This window comes from Carassius carassius, chromosome 33 (assembly GCF_963082965.1).
Source record: "Carassius carassius chromosome 33, fCarCar2.1, whole genome shotgun sequence".
Taxonomy (NCBI): Eukaryota; Metazoa; Chordata; class Actinopteri; order Cypriniformes; family Cyprinidae; genus Carassius; species Carassius carassius.
Genome location: NC_081787.1, coordinates 9,192,146 through 9,210,570, shown reverse-complemented (window position 1 = coordinate 9,210,570; position 18,425 = coordinate 9,192,146). Strand labels below are relative to the sequence as shown.

General features: G+C 36.6%; 1 protein-coding gene across 2 annotated transcripts in view; it reads right to left on the bottom strand.

The window, feature by feature from the left end:
• Positions 1-18,425, bottom strand: part of LOC132113698 (teneurin-3-like) — a 126,375-nt gene that overhangs the window by 100,854 nt on the left and 7,096 nt on the right. For both annotated transcript variants that reach the window (XM_059521624.1, XM_059521625.1), the window contains exons 2-3: positions 12,697-13,093; positions 9,465-9,725 (exon numbers count right to left, since the gene is read on the bottom strand). In XM_059521624.1, coding sequence (XP_059377607.1) covers positions 9,465-9,725; positions 12,697-12,976 — 541 coding nt within the window. In that variant the 5' untranslated portion in view covers positions 12,977-13,093. The remainder of the gene's footprint in view (positions 1-9,464; positions 9,726-12,696; positions 13,094-18,425) is intronic.

Genomic DNA, 18,425 nt, shown 5'->3' with positions numbered 1-18,425 from the left:
ATCAACGGGAGGACGAGACTCTGGTAATTCCATGGTGTCTCTACTGGACTCCAGAAGATCGGTGCTGGCCTGACACTGCTCATGAAGATCATTGGTGACTTGCATTTGCTCATGAAGATCAATGGTGACTTGACTCAGTCCTTGAAGATCACCGGTGACTTGACTCAGTCCTTGAAGATCACCGGTGACTTGACTCAGCTCTGAAAGGTCAAAGGTGACTTGACTTGACTCTGAAAGGTCAACGGTGACTAGCCCTAACTCTGGAGCATCAGCGGTGACTAGCCCTGACTCTGGAGGGTTAACAGTGACTAGCCTTGACTCTGGAGGGTCATCTGGAACCCGACTCGACTCTGGAGGGTCATCAATGACTAGCCCTGACTCAGGAGGGTCATCGGTGACTAGCCCTGACTCTGGAAGGTCACCGGTGATAAGCCCTAACTCTGGAGAGTTCCCTGGCACCTGACTCGAATCTGGAGGATCAGCGGTGACTAGCCCTGACTCTGGAGGATCAGCGGTGACTAGCCCTGACTCTGGAGGATCAGCGGTGACTGGCACCTGACTCGACTCCGGAGGATCAGCGGTGACTGGCACCTGACTCGACTCCGGAGGGTCCACTGGCACCTGACTCGACTCCGGAGGGTCCACTGGCACCTGACTCGACTCCGGAGGGTCCACTGGCACCTGACTCGACTCCGGAGGGTCCACTGGCACCTGACTCGACTCCGGAGGGTCCACTGGCACCTGACTCGACTCCGGAGGGTCCACTGGCACCTGACTCGACTCCGGAGGGTCCACTGGCACCTGACTCGACTCCGGAGGGTCCACGGGCACCTGACTCGACTCCGAAGGGTCCACGGGCACCTGACTCGACTCCGGAGGGTCCACGGGCACCTGACTCAACTCCGGAGGGTCCACGGGCACCTGACTCAACTCCGGAGGGTCCACGGGCACCTGACTCGACTCCGGAGGGTCCACGGGCACCTGACTCGACTCTGAAGGGTCAGCTGAGACTCTCATCCTGTGCAGCGGCGCTGGGCAAGCAGCCATCTTGGGCCATGACTCTGGACAGGCGGCCATCTTGTACTGTGGTGCTGGTCTGGCGGCCATCTGGGGTTGTGGTGCTGGACTGGCGGCCATCTTGTACTGTGGCGCTGGACCGGTGGCCAATTTGGGCATTGGCGCTGGGTTAGCGGCCATCTTGTGCTGTGGCGCTAGGCTGACGGCCATCTTGGGCTGTGGCACTGAACCGTTGGCCAAAGTGGGCATTGGCGCTGGGCTGGCGGCCATCTTGTACTGTGGCGCTGGACTGGTGGCCAATTTGGGCATTTGCGCTGGGTTGGCGGCCATCTTGGGCTGTGGCGCTGGAACGGTGGCCAATTTGGGCATTGGCGCTGGGTTAGCGGCCATCTTGTGCTGTGGCGCTTGGCTGGTAGCCATCCTGGGCAGTGGTGCTGGACTGGCGGCCCTCTTGGGTTGTGGCGCTGGAACGGTGGCCAATTTGGGCATTGGCGCTGGGTTAGCGGCCATCTTGTCCTGTGGCGCTTGGCTGGTAGCCATCCTGGGCAGTGGTGCTGGACTGGCGGTCATCTTGGGTTGTGGCGCTTGGCTGGTTGCAATCCTGGGCAGTGGTGCTGGGCTGACGACCACCCCGCCGGAAGAGACAGAAGTGGCTGGGGCATCCCACCGAAGCCGATGCTGCAGGTAGCGCACGAATTCCCAGAATTCCAGTGTCTCTAACTGCGCCATCTCCTCCTGAGACACTGGATCATCCAGCCCGCCATTGAAATAGTCCTTGAGAGCCGCATCATTGTAGCCCATGCCCTCGGCCAGGGACCAGAACACCTGAGCCAGGGCACCCACTTCATTTCCCTCTTGGCGGAGGGCGATCAACCGAAGATACTTGGCTCGCCGCTCCGCCATCTTGGCTGGGGAACGGAAAGACGACATACCGCTGGTTCCTAGAAGGACGGAGTCGTTCTGTCACGGCCGGGATCCAATGAGGCACGGAGATAGAACCAATAGCAGGTAAGTCATTTATTAAAGGGTAATCCACAGGGGTAAACAGTCCAGGCAGGGTCAAAACCAGAATATCCAAACAAAACATAAACTAAACAAGAAGACAAGGCAAGGGCACAAACTGACGGACATGAATAAACATTTAACATTAAACAAGGACTCCGTGACTAAGACTCAGACAGACCAGGTATAAATACACAAAAGGATGATGGGGAAACAGGAGACAGGTGGGGAACAATCAATTAACTAAACAAGGAGGAAGGTGACCAAATAAGGAGACAGGAAGTGATAATATGATAAACACCGTGGGAACTGAGGACACCTAGTGGAACCCCAGGGAACACAACCCAGACACTGTGACAGTAGCATCCGATGACCCCTTTAATAATTAATAGAAATGTATGTAAACTTTTAATATTTCTTATCAAAGCCCTACTTATTCTTCCTATTCCAGTGTTTTAATAACATAATGACTTTAAATGTCTCAACAACATAACGTTCAGTTTCCATGTGTAATATTTTGCAAATTGTATAAGTTGGGGAGACTAACCATTAAAAAATTTTGGCCTTGGTTCAGCACCTTTAGGCCTGATGGTTCTTGTAATGATGCCCTTAAATTCTACTTCATAATTAGTGTGCTAACTTGGGGTGAAAAAGTGCTGTTTCATCATAGAAAAACATACAGTACTGCAAAAGTTAAGATTATTTTAAAAGCATGATTAGTAACATTATCGGGAAACACTTGGTTTTTATAACTTACAATGATCTGATGGTTTTATTAAGGCTACAGTAAATAAACCATCATAAAAGACTAATTGTGTTCCTATTCAAATTAGTATTGTCAAAAGACCCGGTACTTCGGTACCAAGTCGGTACTAAAAAAAAATGAAAATGTCACGGTACCAGGTTTCTTTAAGTACCGGTGGTACCGAGTGCCCGGTCAACCCGGTTTTTGACGCATACATCGCTATGATTTCCGCGAAGAAGAAAACTTTGAAGAAATCTCAAAATCCAGTCATGAAAATGAAACTTACATTTTAATATGGACAGTCACGGAATTTGTCAAAGTTAGTATTAATTAATCAAATCAAATATCCATATATTTACCAGTATCTGTAAATATTAAGCCGCAAAAGTTGGTTGATTATGAATCCTGCATGTTCTGCGCGCCTCTGTGTGAATGAATGAATGGCAGAGACATTTCATAGACTGAATCACGTGACGCTTGCAGTAATTTCAGCATCTGCCGTCTCAATGAGGACATAAATACATAAAGAACATCACTAGAACTGTTCTGAGTCACTTCACAAGCATTTTACCGTTTCATTTGAGTAAAACCAGTGTCAATTTAAAGGTATTCAAGGTAACCCGTCAAAATAAAAGTTAATTTTTACATAAAGGCATTGTGCTAAAAATATTACTATTATTTAGCAGAATGTATGTGATGCTGCTACTACTGTTGAAAAAAATGTATACAACTTTTTAAAGAAATAAATCACACAATATTTCTTCCATGTTTTCATTTTAATAGCAAATCCCCTTTATTTACCAAAAAATAAAATGTGTTTAAATTTCATTAATTAAAAGACAAAATAAATTTGGGTGAAACTTGTTTACTGTTTTGCATAATTATATTACTTGTAGAAAAACTTTTAACACAATTTTAAATAAGTATAAAGAATGGCATTGGTTTTATTTTTAGTGATAAAAAGTGTGTGTGTGATTTTTTTTTTATTAGCATATTTTTGTGTTTTGCTTTGGTACCGAAATTGGTATCGAGAACCGTGGATTTTCAGTGGTATCGGTACCGAATACTGAAATTTTGGTACCGTGACAACACTAATTCAAACTGATGCTCTTGAAGACAGATGCAAATGCTAAAGCATACTGTACAGCATGTTATAATTGGACACATATTATTTATTTAGTATTATTATTATTATTTTTTTTTTTTTTGCAATCTCTCTGTATGCAGACTTGATTTTGTTCTAAACCAATTTAATGCAAAATGTATTTTAATATGAAAATGATTTATTGTTTGTGCTTGAAATGCAATGTTAATTTCATTCTTATTGTTGTTCTTTCTATTTTATTTTTATTTATTTTTTTATTGTGCAGTGGAAAACAAAAAAATGTTGCTTGTGTTTTAGAATAAATGCATTTTTTATGCATTAGAATGTAACCTTTAAGGCGAAGCCCTCTTGCTGAACTGTAGTAAAAAAAAAATCAGAACAGACCAAGATACAATTTGACACATAGTAATTGTCTCTTTCAGTCTGTATGCTGCTTATGAAACTAAAGCTACACTGGCACTCTGTGTGACCCATTTCGCCTGTATCACTCTGTACTAAGACCATCAGACTAAACTCTCCTGCCACCCAGAGTAATGAGAAAGCATCAAACATAGGCCTCATCAGCCTTTCTGTTTGAAGTTTGTCTAAAGAAAAAAAAAACTGTGAAAACTACACTTGAATGACTTGCTGGACATGTTGAGATTGTACGATTTTCTTGTTTTTTTTTTTTTTTGTTTTTTTTTTTTACATTGCAACAGAGATTCTTTGAGAATTTCTAAGCTGCCACAGATGGTTGTACACTCCTGGACATTCTGGGCATTGTTATGGAAAAGTGGAAATGCATATGGAAAACAAGCTGGCCATGATGTCTGCAATGATCAATCAAGCAAACACCTTGATGTCATAAAGAGAGGCAGGGAAATGTTTGCAGACGTGACAGATGGTTGGTTAAGCATCCTGTCGATGGGTGAGGGATGGCCTACGTGGACACACATACCCATACCTCCTTCTGTCTATCCCCCTCTGGGGGTGCAAAGAAGTTTTTCCTGGTAGTCTGTTCTCACCAGTCCAAATCGCTATAGTTGATACAGATAATGTGCATTAGCAATGGATTCTCCATCAATGTGCTGAATGGAAATGTGGAGCAGATATTACAGTACACAAGGGAAATGCAGTCTCAGTTTTTAAACATCATTATAAGATCAGACATTCCTCTCTGACCGTATAATGATGTGTAAGAACTGAGACTGCATCCCTCATTGGCCTTATGGGGTGAGAGCATAAACACACACAGAGCCTATACATTTACTCCTCTCATGTGAAAACACCCACACACACGAGGAAGATAGAAAAAAAGACAAAAAAAAAAAAGCTTCACAGGCCCTGAAGATCCTGATAGGGGTCATTTATCCTCTGATAATACCAACCAGGCCAGACAAAAGCCAGGGGCAGCTGGGTTTCCAGGCTATTTCAGGGCCAAACGAAGAGATTCTCTAACTTTTGTTCATGGTGATGACTTTTGTCACAATGTCTTTCTTGGCCAGACTGTAGAGGCTTCTAACATCCCTTACAGGAATACAAATTAGCTCAAGCTCCTTTAAGGGGGAAAAAAAAAGTTTCTTCTAACTTTAAAACTAAACCTGGCTCATACATTAGATCTATTTTGAAGAATATGTTTTTCTTCTGTATGTGGGAGGTCTTGCTTGAAGGTTCACTTAATAAGTAAGTCTCCAACCTTAATTAATTCCCTTTACAGCTCACTTAAATATGCACACATGTTCACTTAGTCATGAATGTGTAATGTTTCAGCTTAGAGGCTGTCCTTGTCTGATAATAAAGTGTTTTATTCAGAACAAGAAGCTCTTACTTTTTCAGGAGACATTTTTCAAAGAACGTCATGCAGGTTTTGAGCAAGATGAGGGGGAAATGGAGTAAATGATGACACCTTTTATTTCTTGGTGAACTATCCCTTTAAATGCCTCATATGAGGATGGATTAATTCACTGTGAACAGGAGAGTATTTATACTTTTATCAATTGGTCATGTGCACATTTCACTTACATACTGGCCAAATACATCATCTAATAAAAAAATCTAATAATTTCTAATAAATGCATGTATTTATATATTTATAGACAATTTGCGAAAATTCTCATAAAGCATTAAATAAATATGTTCTATTTACTTATTTATTAATAATATATATGAATAAATATATAATGTTCTATAAATTCTCACATAAAGTATTATGGTAACTTTTCTGTCAGTGTTTTTTCTCACTGTGATGCAATCAAGTGCTGGCTCATATTTATATAGTCAACCTTGCAGATATAAAATTACTTTTATTACTTATACAGGTAGTAAAGGACAGTGAAAATGTCAGAAGCTGACAGAATGCACCGAAAATCATAGCAGATAAAAAAAAATCTAAGAAAGAGGTCATTGCTGCAAAACGAGTTATGAAGATAATATTCTATGAAATATGAATCTGCATATAGCCTATTCTTTTAGTTTATGGCAAACAAAGGCAAAACTACATGATACACGAGGCAGAGAAATATCATTATGTATTATTTTACAGAGAAATAGAGATGGAAGTGTAAAATGTGTGCTCAAAGGATGCTGTTTTAAGTAGTGCTTTTGACCCTGCAGCTAAGCCGCTCCGAGAGCATTACCCACAGCATTGTTACTGCTGTTGATTTCTTTTCAAAGGCTTCATGCAACACTGTGTATACACCGTAAGCAAGCGGTGCAGTGCAATGAAATGAAGCAAGACCATTGCATCAGTGTGGTGTACATTCAGCATTGCTGTGGTGCATTCATCTTTGTTTATGTAATAAGAGTGATCATCAGTGATCAAAAATCAAGAATGTGATATTGTCGGGTCATCCAAGGTGTTAATGTTAATGCTGTCATCCACAGTGTTAGTGCATAATTTGCATAAAGAACAAAGAAACTAAGAAATTGCTTTCATATGTAAAAATAAACACAGACTTAAAAAAATTCAGACTTTGCTTTATATGGGTTGCCAAAGACACGTTTTATAATAATTTACACTCATCCTCATTGAGGTCTCTGTGGAAACTCATCCCACACCTTTAAACGTTTAGCTTAATTGTTACAGTAAATCACACAGTGTCTCACATTTGAATGAATTCTTCATAGAGAGAGGTATACAGTTTGAGACCCTGGAATATAGACAAATAATTTTGTTTGCGTCAAATTTGTAAAGATATTTTGAACATTTCATTTTTATTCAAATATTTGTCGAATTATGTAACCATTAAAGTTGTAAAGGTTTGCTCAACCCTAAGAGAAACAAGCTGAGAAACCCTAGAAATATATCAAACACTGACTGTACAAAATCATTGATGAAAAATGCCCTTTTTACATTTTAACCACCGACTGACTAATAAATAATTTTAGTCGCTCTTCAGAGTCATCTATAACTTTATCCCTCTGGAAGGTACTGGATACATAGAGCACAGTGCTATAACTTATTTTGCATAGCAGACTGGAGAGATTTTCGGGGAAGATGGGGAGCGATAGAGAAGCTGAACGACTGTGCAGAGAAACTTGACCTCATTCTCTTAATGGAGTGCTGTGAAGCAGACAACCCGCTCTCAGCTACATCATTATATTTTGACTCAAACGGACCAAGTCCCAGACCTAATCCACAGCAAAGAAAAAGAAGAAAAATAGCTTTGAATATGCTGGTCAGATACTACTGCTCACCTGCATGTCTAAATCATACATTTTATAGAACTTCTGCCAGAGTATTTTTTTCAAAACACAAGGCTATTTTGTAGCCTTTTACACAAGTTCCCTACAGAAGAAAAAAAATTCATACGCAGTGGGCTCCAAAGGTTTGAGACTTCCAGTAATATTTGTGGTCATTTTTCTAAAGGAATACAATTATTTTCATTAGAAATTTGGCTATACATGCAATTACATATAGCCTAATATCATATCTAGTAAAATCTGAGAACGATACAAGAGCACTTTGCAGAATTTCGATGTGTACATGCAGTGAAAGCCATAAAAATATATCAAGATTGAAAGAAATACATCAATTTATGAATTTTGACCTTTTACATACTGTGAAAAAATTATATATATATATATATATATATATATATATATATATATATATATATATATATATATATATATATATACAGTACAGACCAAAAGTTTGGACACCTTCTCATTCAAAGAGTTTTCTTTATTTTCATGACTATGTAAATAGTAGAGTCACACTGAAGGCATCAAGGGCTATTTGACCAAGAAGGAGAGTGATGGAGTGCTGTGCCAGATAACCTGGCCTATATATATATATATATATATATATATATATATATATTAGGAGTTTACATGATCAGTGTCACAAATTTGCTTTTTTTATCTAGAAATAGTGCAGAATCAGAAAAGTACTTTTCATTTGATGTCAATCATGTTAATTTATTTTATGATATAATTCAAATTCTAAAGCTTTTATTTCCATAAATGATCTTTGTTATCCCAGATTTTCAAAGTGTACTCAGACTGTTGCATCCCACTGCTTAAATCTAAACATTAATTGTTCGTGGACATAAATAGAGGTATATCACTTGGTTTATCCTTAAGTCACAAATGTGCACATATTCTAAACTATAGTCTAACAAGAGCTTCTCAAGAGTGAATTCTTGCATTATATTAAATTAAAAAACATTATATTATATCACACCAAACGAGGAGAAAGCAGCGGTAAATAGTGTCTAATGTGACATGTAAATTGAGTGTGTGCATTTCATATGCGGTTTCCTTTGATCAATGCAGTGAACGCTGAACATGAAACACTACAGATCCTACATTAGATATGTTTAGCCTACAATGATTAGGATTACACTCTCCTATTTTTTCCCTTTTCTTTTTTAAGGCAACATTTTCTGCAACAAATACCCGTATTGTCAAAAATATCCACTGCATGCCATGGCCATTTTAAAAAATGTATTTCCTTTGTAAACAAAACCAACTAAATAATTCACAACAATAAACGTTGTCCAAAACAGTCCAGCATGCTCACTGCAGGAAAAAATCTAATTATGCATCCTCAAAAAAACAAAAAAATTGAAATAAAATACAGATGCTTTGACATGCATGTATTTCATATATAGACAATTTGCTTTTTCAAGCGCGCTCCCTAATCCATAAGGCATTAAGGTTTCCAACGCCAATTTGCACTTCAAATCTGTGGGCCCCGTATGTTCGTAAGCCCAGCAACACCCTGTGGATCCACACGAATATGAGTGACAAAGCCATTTATGATTCGGCACAGGCCCAGAGGAAGTGTCAAGCAGTTCTCTGCAAGGTCTGTTCATGTGCTTCAGGAAATTATGTTATTTTCTCTGAAATGCCTATAACTCCTACCGTGCCCCTTAGGCTGCAAACATAACCAGTCGATCCATTAATACTCTCACTTCAACCAGTTGTTGGCTACCAATTGTTAGCTTTAACCAATTACATCCTTGCCCTTGAGTAACTCATGGTGACTTTGACTTGTCTTGCTCAGGGGTATTTTCCTACTTTTGCTGTTTTTTTGTCACCAACATTTACTATCGGGGAGTTGTGCTCAATGTAAGGTTACAATTGAGAATAAAACACAGGCGAACTTACCATTCTCCTGATCTGATTTGTTGTCCTGCTCTGTGTCTGTGAGTGTTAAAGCAGAGTTGGACCGGCTGGACAGCTGCGAGTCCCGTCCATGTACCTTAACCCATAGCATGGCGCAGTCAGGAGAAATGCCCCCTGCGCTCTGGATTTGGTCTGCTCCGCTGAGCTGTGTATGATGAGTGAGTCCGGTCTCAGCGCAGAAGCTCAGACCACGGCGAGGAGCAGGACCGCATATCCCAAGCTGTCTCAGTGACAGACTCTGGCCTGCAAGATTCAAAGTGCATACTTAATACAGAGAGTGTAAGCATAAAAAATAGAAGTAAAAAGTAAGCAAAATAATTGAACTTGCTGAAAAACAGCAAAACACACAGTATTTAATTATTTAAACTTGCAATCAAACTCTTGCAGTACATACACTTTTATATTAAAATATTTAAATAATTTAAATAAAGATTTAGCAACAACCACAGCAGTTTTATGTTCCCAAGTGCGTTTGTTCATTTCTGTGGTGACTATTCTTTCTTACCAGGGAATGAATATATATATCTCTCTTTTTTTTCAGACATTTATGTTTTACATTTGTATTTTTGTTCTCCCCACCAATACATATATTTATTTGATGTAGGAAATTATTTAAGATAAAAGGAGTACAACTACAAAGAATAGAAAACAAATAACCTTTTTTGTGTGTGTTGCACATTTTATTTGATTGATTGATTTATTTTATTTTTTTATTGTTACCTTTTCATAGAGAAAAATGGACTTAAATAATAGTGAATACTCGATTCAAAGTGGCCTTTGTTCAAAAGAATAAGATCACAAACGGAATTAATCTTATCAATGCATTTTTACTCAGGATACAACATGACAAACCAAGCGAAACTAATAAACGGTAACATTCAGACAGTTTTGGCAGAACGAAATATAAAACTGATTTCCTAATTATGGGCACATTTTGAGATTAAAAATTATATTTAGTCAGAGTTGAGGAGTCTGTTTTAATGGTTTGTTTTAACGCTGCATGGAAAATATACTTTCTTTTTGTTTCATTAACATGTTATATTGTTTTCATACTTTTATTAACATTGATGTGATTGATTAACAAATTGATACCTACTTAAACCAAATAAAAATATAAAAAAGGGCAAAAAGAGCCTAAAATAATGCCTGGTCTGATTATATGTTTATTAAATGGAGAACATTTGAATTTTGAATTTAATTTTGGATTTATTTATTGAACACTTTTAACTTATTTTATAATTTATTGAAATTTGATTCTTAACAGTGAGCATTACTTGTTGTATAGGCTTATTTAACTTACTTAATAAATTACATTTTCTTATTTACTGACCTTCTTTTCTTTTTCAGCAGGTGAATTTGTTCAGCTGAATCTGAATGTGGGTAAGCTCTACCTCTTCCAACACAAGTACACAGTACAAAATAGAAACGGTTCCACTTCATATTAAAATTCTCCTCGAGACCATATTCTTGTAGCAGGAAGCATACGCTGAGTGCTTTATGGCTAAAAGCTCACAGAGTAGGTGACACATGAAAATGAACACATCGGAATTTAAATTATGAGTACACTCATAGATACTAAACAAAATAACTCAACGCAAGTGCTGATATTAATTACCACATGAGGGCATTATCTGAAATACACATTTTGAAAAACTGCAAACTGTGGAAGCCAATGCAGGGCAAACTGCCATGATCTCGCCAGGCTGTGATTAAAATAACCGTTGTATCATGAATACAGGCAAGATTTCTCTCCGTCTGCTTTTGTGCCGATCAGGCATAAACACGGCTGCTAATTAAAGCCATCCCCTAAGTGTAACAGCCTACAGTTATGGAGCGCACTATAAAGCACAATTAACCAACTAAGTGTATTTCTAATGAAATTAAATTTGAATGAGCAGTATCCTACCCTTTCACTTAAAACGTGTCTCATCATGATAAACCATCAAATATTTATGAAATCGTTTGAATACTTTGTGAGTAATCAGCAAATGAGTGTCTGGTGGGCTTTGTTAAATATCAAAATGAAATGAAAATGAAGGTGTCCAACCTGAATACAGCTGTCTGACAAAAGTGTTCTGTGCTGATTTAAAGTACTTTAATTTAGACTGCCTTAATGACAGGCTGAAATAATGTCTGTAACTTAGTCAATTAAACTAATTAAAATGTCATTAAAGGGTTTACATTTCTAGATATTACGTGCTATGAAAAAAAAAAAACCTTAACTCCATTATTATGGCTTGGTCTACAGTATATAAAAGGCATTCAAGATATTGAATAAATCAAAAGTAGGTGTTGGATCACAGTGCAATATAGTGGTTAAATTGATCAGACTATTATTGATTTGGAAAAAATGTGTTTATTGAACAGTAAATGGTCTTCAGTGTAGTTCCTTTAAGAGTTATAAAGAATAAGCTTCCCATGTTATCTTGTATATACAGTAGTTGCTTAAAAAAAAGAATACAAACAAATCTAAACAATTTAATTATTATTATTATTTAAAAATGTTTTATCCAGGATTAAAAGCATACATATATGGTAACAATTTAGCAAACTTAGTAATATTAAAGTTCTTGTTTTACTGTAGAAATAATGCCTGTACGCATTGAATGTGTTTTATTGAATAGCAATTAGAAAAAATCAGCTTGCTTTAATATATTTAAAAATATTTATTATTATCATAATTATTATTATTTTTATAATGGATTTGTAAATGTGTGTGTGTGTGTTTTATTGTATATCCAATTAAGGCAAACTTTATGAAATAATCTTTGGCAAAAAAATGTAGCTGGAAAACAATCTTGGTCTTCTCTTTATTGTTTTGTCAAGGACAAGGGATTTGTTTTCCGAATAAGACTGAATTAAATCTAAAGATGTGAAGTGAGGGCACGTTACTGACCAGTCATGTGCCACCATATGCTCCACTGTGCACTGGACTTATTTAATTTAGAAAGATATAGTTTGATCCTCATTCATTACAATATAAAAAAATGACAGAAAATAATTTATATACCATAAAATTCAGAGTGCATATGTCTATAGATACATGTTTATGCAGTTTAGTGCTGTATACTGCATTTCTTTTTTCTATGTTTTGCTTTTAGCATTTCAAATGTCTGTTTTTCTTTTCCTTGTTGCTTTAAAAAAATATAACATTTGCAAGCTTGAAGGACTCCAGAGTCTCCTGTCCATATGGGGAATGTTAAAGAGCACTTACCTGGAGCTCTGTATTCTTCGGTGTCCCTTGGCACCATGTCTGGCATGCGGTGCCCATAAAGCCCCTGGGTGGATAGGTGTTGATCAAAGGCCTTCAGTGTCTCACTGGAGCTATAAGACTTCTGAGTAAGGACAGAAGATGAGCCAATGTGACGGCGGTTGCCGGGACCCTCCCTGTAGCCCTCCCCCTCCTCTCTGTCTCCTTCCCTCTCACAGTCTCTCCCTCGTTCTCTCCTGCTCCGAGAGAGAGAGCAGTAAGGCCGTCGCTCCTTCACCTCCATGCTACATTCCTCCTCTTCTACGCTTCTCTCTTGCTGCTGTCTGTTCTAGTTTGCTTCTTTCCAGCCGTCCGTCTGTCACTGCACCTCTTTCTCCACTCTAAGTTCCACTCCCACCTGCTAAGAGACGCAAAGAAACGCTGCTTAGTGAGAGAAAGAAACAGGTAAAGAAGGAAACAAAAGAAAGAAAGAGAAGACAAGCAGAATGCTGAAACAAAGCTTTAGCAAGCTGTCGCTCCTGCGTAGTTCAACATGTGTCTTGTACAGCCTTTAAAGAACAATTAGTCACTAAGATAAAGTAAGAGGGGGCGCAGCGACTGGTATTTTTCTGATAACAGTGTTAAACCATATAATCAATCTCTCAAGGGTTGTAAGTACCTACATTTTTGCATTTACATTCACAATATTTATCTATCAAGCACATTATAAAACACAATTAAATAATAAGAAATGTATTTAACATAAAATAGATTATAAAATATATTATTATATTATCTTGTATTATATGTTATTTATTTTATAATATTATAGGTGTAAATAGAACTGAATTTTATTATATAAAATAAATAAGTAGTGTGTGTGCGTGTGTGTGTATGTATATATATATATGAAATATAATTTTGGAATTAACTGTTTTTATATATACAATTAATGTCAATAGGGTCCAAAATGTATTTAATTATTTAATTATATGATTGTTATTGTATTTAGCATTTAATTATTTACATAATAAAAAAATTGAAAAACACTTGACTTAAAAATGTTATCTTCCACAGAAGAAAGTCATACTAAAAAGCTAAACAAAGACAAATTAATGATGCATGATGAAAAACTGATAATGTAATGATGTAAATAATGACAAATTTTTCATCAACCATGTTGAAACAAAATTCACCTCAGTCCTCAACAGAAAGAAAAAATCTGCGTTTTCCAGCAAAGGCAAAGTCAAATGAAGTGATAAAAATTCTTGCTTTCATTGCACTGGCTTTGTTATTAGAGATCCAAACATACTTGTAAGTCTTTAGTAGGTTTCCTGGGAGGTTTGTGCCAAAACTTTGATAGAGATAGAGAATTGGATGAGTTTCACTGGTATGTGAGTTTAAGGATATTCCAGGGCTTCTTTTTGAGTGCCGTCTATCTTATCTAGAGGAACAGTCGACACACAGACACAAGTGCAGAACGTATTTGCTGAGACCCCACTGTCAGTTTAAAACAGTATAAAGAGGACAAGAAACACTGTAGGAGGAAATAGAGGAGACTAGGTCAGCATTACTGCATACGACCACATTAATGGGATACGACTGGACTAAAATAAATGATGCGCCAGTATCAAAATGTTTCTGTCAGAAAGAGAGAGTGAGCTAGAGTTTATTAGACAGTATTTCAGTGAAATATATTAAATGTAGTTCTCTTTATAGCACTGGTCATTTTATCCTCTTGTGTGAGTGCGATGTTGCACAGAGACGCAGTGAGCTGACTGAACACAGCAGCAGAAACCCTCTATCTTTCATTGCATTTGGACAGCACCCACTGAGCTATCCCGGGTAACACCGCCCCCGTATTCGGATCAATTTAGATTAGCCAGGAGCAAGGGAGGATCAGACATACTAGTCTAGCCTTAAATGTCCTTAAAACTGGTCTCAGAGTATAAGATTATCAACAGATTAATTTCCAAAAACAAAAAGAACGATGGCTGTTTAGTGAGCAATCAAATACACTGAAATAAATAAAAAAATGATATTTGTGCTCCCTAAATTTTCTTCAATCAAGAGGTTGGTTAGAAATGTTAAACTTTTCAATCAAAGACAAAAAAAAAAAAAAAAAAGTTTTAGGAAATATAATTCCATTATGGAAAATCACCCACTTAGAAAAGTAAAAGGAATGAGAAGCAGAGACATATATAAACCGAGTTTTAAATATATATATATATATATATATATATATATATATAAACCGAGTTTTAAATATATATATATATATATATAAACCGAGTTTTAAATATATATATATATATATATATATATATATATATATATATATATATATATATATATATATATATATAATAAAAAACAACAAAGTGTATAATAAATTAACTAAAAAATATAAGATTAATACAAAAAAATCTAAAAAAAACATTCAGGTAATATTTATTTATTTTTTTATTCTTTTTTTTAATACACCAATTAGATATATCCCTGTATAAATATGTTGCCTATTTACAGTAAAATCAGTGCTGTCCATTAAAATATGATTAAAAGTCATTGGAGTTTGACAAGGAAGGCATGATGGTAGTTGTCACATTTGGATGCAGTATGCTGCATAGGATGACTGGAACTTAAAGAAACACAGGAGCAACAAAACCAACAAAAGACGACACCAAACAAAGAACTCAGGACACACTGGGCTTAAATAATGAGGAGAACTAATCAAATAATTAACAGAACAGGTGAACTGAACCAGTAACTGAGGGAACAAACTAGGAAATCACAATGAGCTCTGCCAGATCATCATCTTGACTTTGAACCAAAGCAGTCACCCATGGTTAAATAAATTGGTAACAACCTTCATGACCCATCATTCTTACCTGAAGCACATTGGGTATTCTGCGAATGGTGTGAGAGCGTGGGTCTGATGGCTGAAAGTGCACATCCACAGCAAGTCTCTTTGTTCAGTAATTACATTTCATTGGGTCTAGCTACGGATATCGGATTTCACCTTTGACCCCAACCTCCATAAATAATGATCATCATTGCCATATCAGCTATGGTTCAGCCTTCTTATTTGATTTTATTTGTAGCATCATATTTATCAGCAAAATAAATGTATGTTCATTCTTGAAAATCAAATAAGAAAACTTCTTCTAGAAGACCTAATCGATGTATCACATATGACAAACCATCGATTAGGTCTTCTAGAAGAAGTTTTCTTATGTGATTTTAAAGAATGAACATACATTTATTTTGCAGATAAATATGATGCTATTGTGCTATCATTTCTAGTTATAATTCCTCTGAACTGAACACGAAAAGCACTATTTTAAGAACTATTCACTGAATTGTTTTCAGGAACACTGCTTATTACTATAAATTAATGCATACATACATATACAGTATGTATATATATATATATATATATATATATATATATATATATATATATATATATATATATATATATATATTTTTTTTTTTTTTTTTTTATTTTTTTTTTTATTATTATTATTATAATTATTATTTTTACTACAGACAGTTAAACTGTGAAAGTAAAGAAGTAAAGAAATTAAACTCAACCTAACATCTTTGGAAAGGAGAAATAGGACCAAGAGTGGAAAAATCTGATACACTCAATATTTATAGTCACACATATAATCTCACCAAATAGTCTTTTCTGCATTTTTTTGTAGCACTCACTCTCACAGGTCCACATAGGCTCGAGTCAGACAGAAAACTGATACTGCAACAAACATCCACAGTTAAATCTGCACTTCCCTGATTTTGATATTATCCAGATACTCCTTAAGAATGGGTCAAATCATACATCACTCCAAATGAGTTGGCACCTGGGAGAGGGATGCTGTGAACAAAATGCACACAATAAAATAGCCTGGTACAGTAACTTGTTACTTCAGTCTACAATTTCAAGAAAACGCTTTGGTGGTCATTCAGGGCTCGACATTAACGCTTGTCCGCTTGTCCAGCACAAATGGATTTTGTGAAGGGCCAAGTGAAAGAGAATTTTACTTGCCCGACCGGACAAGTAACCTGATAAAAAATTTAATAACAAACAATAACTAGGGCGGCATCAAAACTTTGGCGAGAATGAATCTGATTTGTTTACTTTCAAATTAAACCGTGACTAATAACAGATAATGTATTGACAGTATCAAGGTCGAGTCAGTTGAGGCTCGTGCAGCCTTTCAGACTCACGGAGAAATCAACACAATTAGCAAAACAGCACACACAAAGAAACAAACATGACCAACATACCGCAGTAGAAAAAATATAAATATTCTATATAATATATGCAACATCAAACAACCAGGAGTGATGTTTTCCCGACTTTCAGCTTGATTGCAAATGTGAAATAGATTTTATACAACTTTAGTTAAATGAACAAGTAATGTTAACTGATTTACATTTTAGAGACATTGTGGATCATTTTTGTTCCATTTCGCTAACAAAAATAGTTCTAAGCAAAGCCACAGCAGAACAGTCGCGCATCTGCGAGAAACACACAAGTATTTCATTATTAAATTATTAATTTTTGAACAAGTCAATGATTCAGTGAGCCATTTATAAAAACGATTACTTGCTTCATTTATTGAATGAATCAGCCGTTTGAACGAATCAATGATTCACTCATTAAGACAGTGACGTGCCACCACCTACTGGTGGTTTAATTTCATATTTAAAAGTGTCATTGCATTTTTCCAACATTTCATATTAGTATGTTAAAAAAGTAAAACATGAATCTAATAACATTATTTATGCATTTGGACAGATGGAGTTTGTTGATAGTGATTTCATTTGAATAGTAACAACCATATATTGTCTTATTATTCTTATTATTAACTTAATGTATTGATCACATGAAAGAATTCAACATAAATGGAGACATGTACATTTAATCAGTTTAGGAAAATATTTTCCTTTATAAAGTTAAAAAGTGTAACATTTAGGAAAATATCAAAAATTTGCTGATTAAAGTAAAACCTGATAGAGCATTGATAAGACTGTTTCAGAATAAATTACATTTGTGCCAAAAAAAACAAACAAAAAACTTTTTTCCCCCGGACAAGTAACTTTTTTACTCTGACAAGTGAATGATTGATTTACTTGTCCGAAGGAAAAGCTCATGTAAAAGCTTAATGTCGAGCCCTGTCATTAATGGCATGGTTTCACCATACAGGCAGTGAGTAATCCTGCTCATTATTTAGTACATACATTCTTGGTGTTAGTTTATAAGATCTCTTTCTGTGACAGATTACCAAGATGGCACCTTACTGTTGTTTACATCTATGGCATCTGCATTGTTTATTTATGCCTATGATTATATAGAACTGCACAAGCATCCATTTTATAACTCCCTACATTAAGATTAATAATTAATTTAACCCCTATACAAACAGTAAGGTGAAGATATAAGGTGGTTTCTCCAGTGTTATCATCTCATTAAGGTGTGTGACACTTTAATTGAATCAAAATAATTTTTATGTCTGCCTCAGCAGCGTCCTCCTCCATCATTCCACGGCCTTACTCTCCTATCTGGAAGGCTTTCTTTAATCATCCTGCACAGTCCACGAGAGATGGTCCTCGCTGCAGAACACAAGATCCAGGCAGCATGGTTGGATCCAGATCCGACTCCTCCCACTTTACATATACCTAAACCTACCTGTCTACACCCCTAAACATATACCCATATCCACCCCGTAGATGTGGATCCAACCACA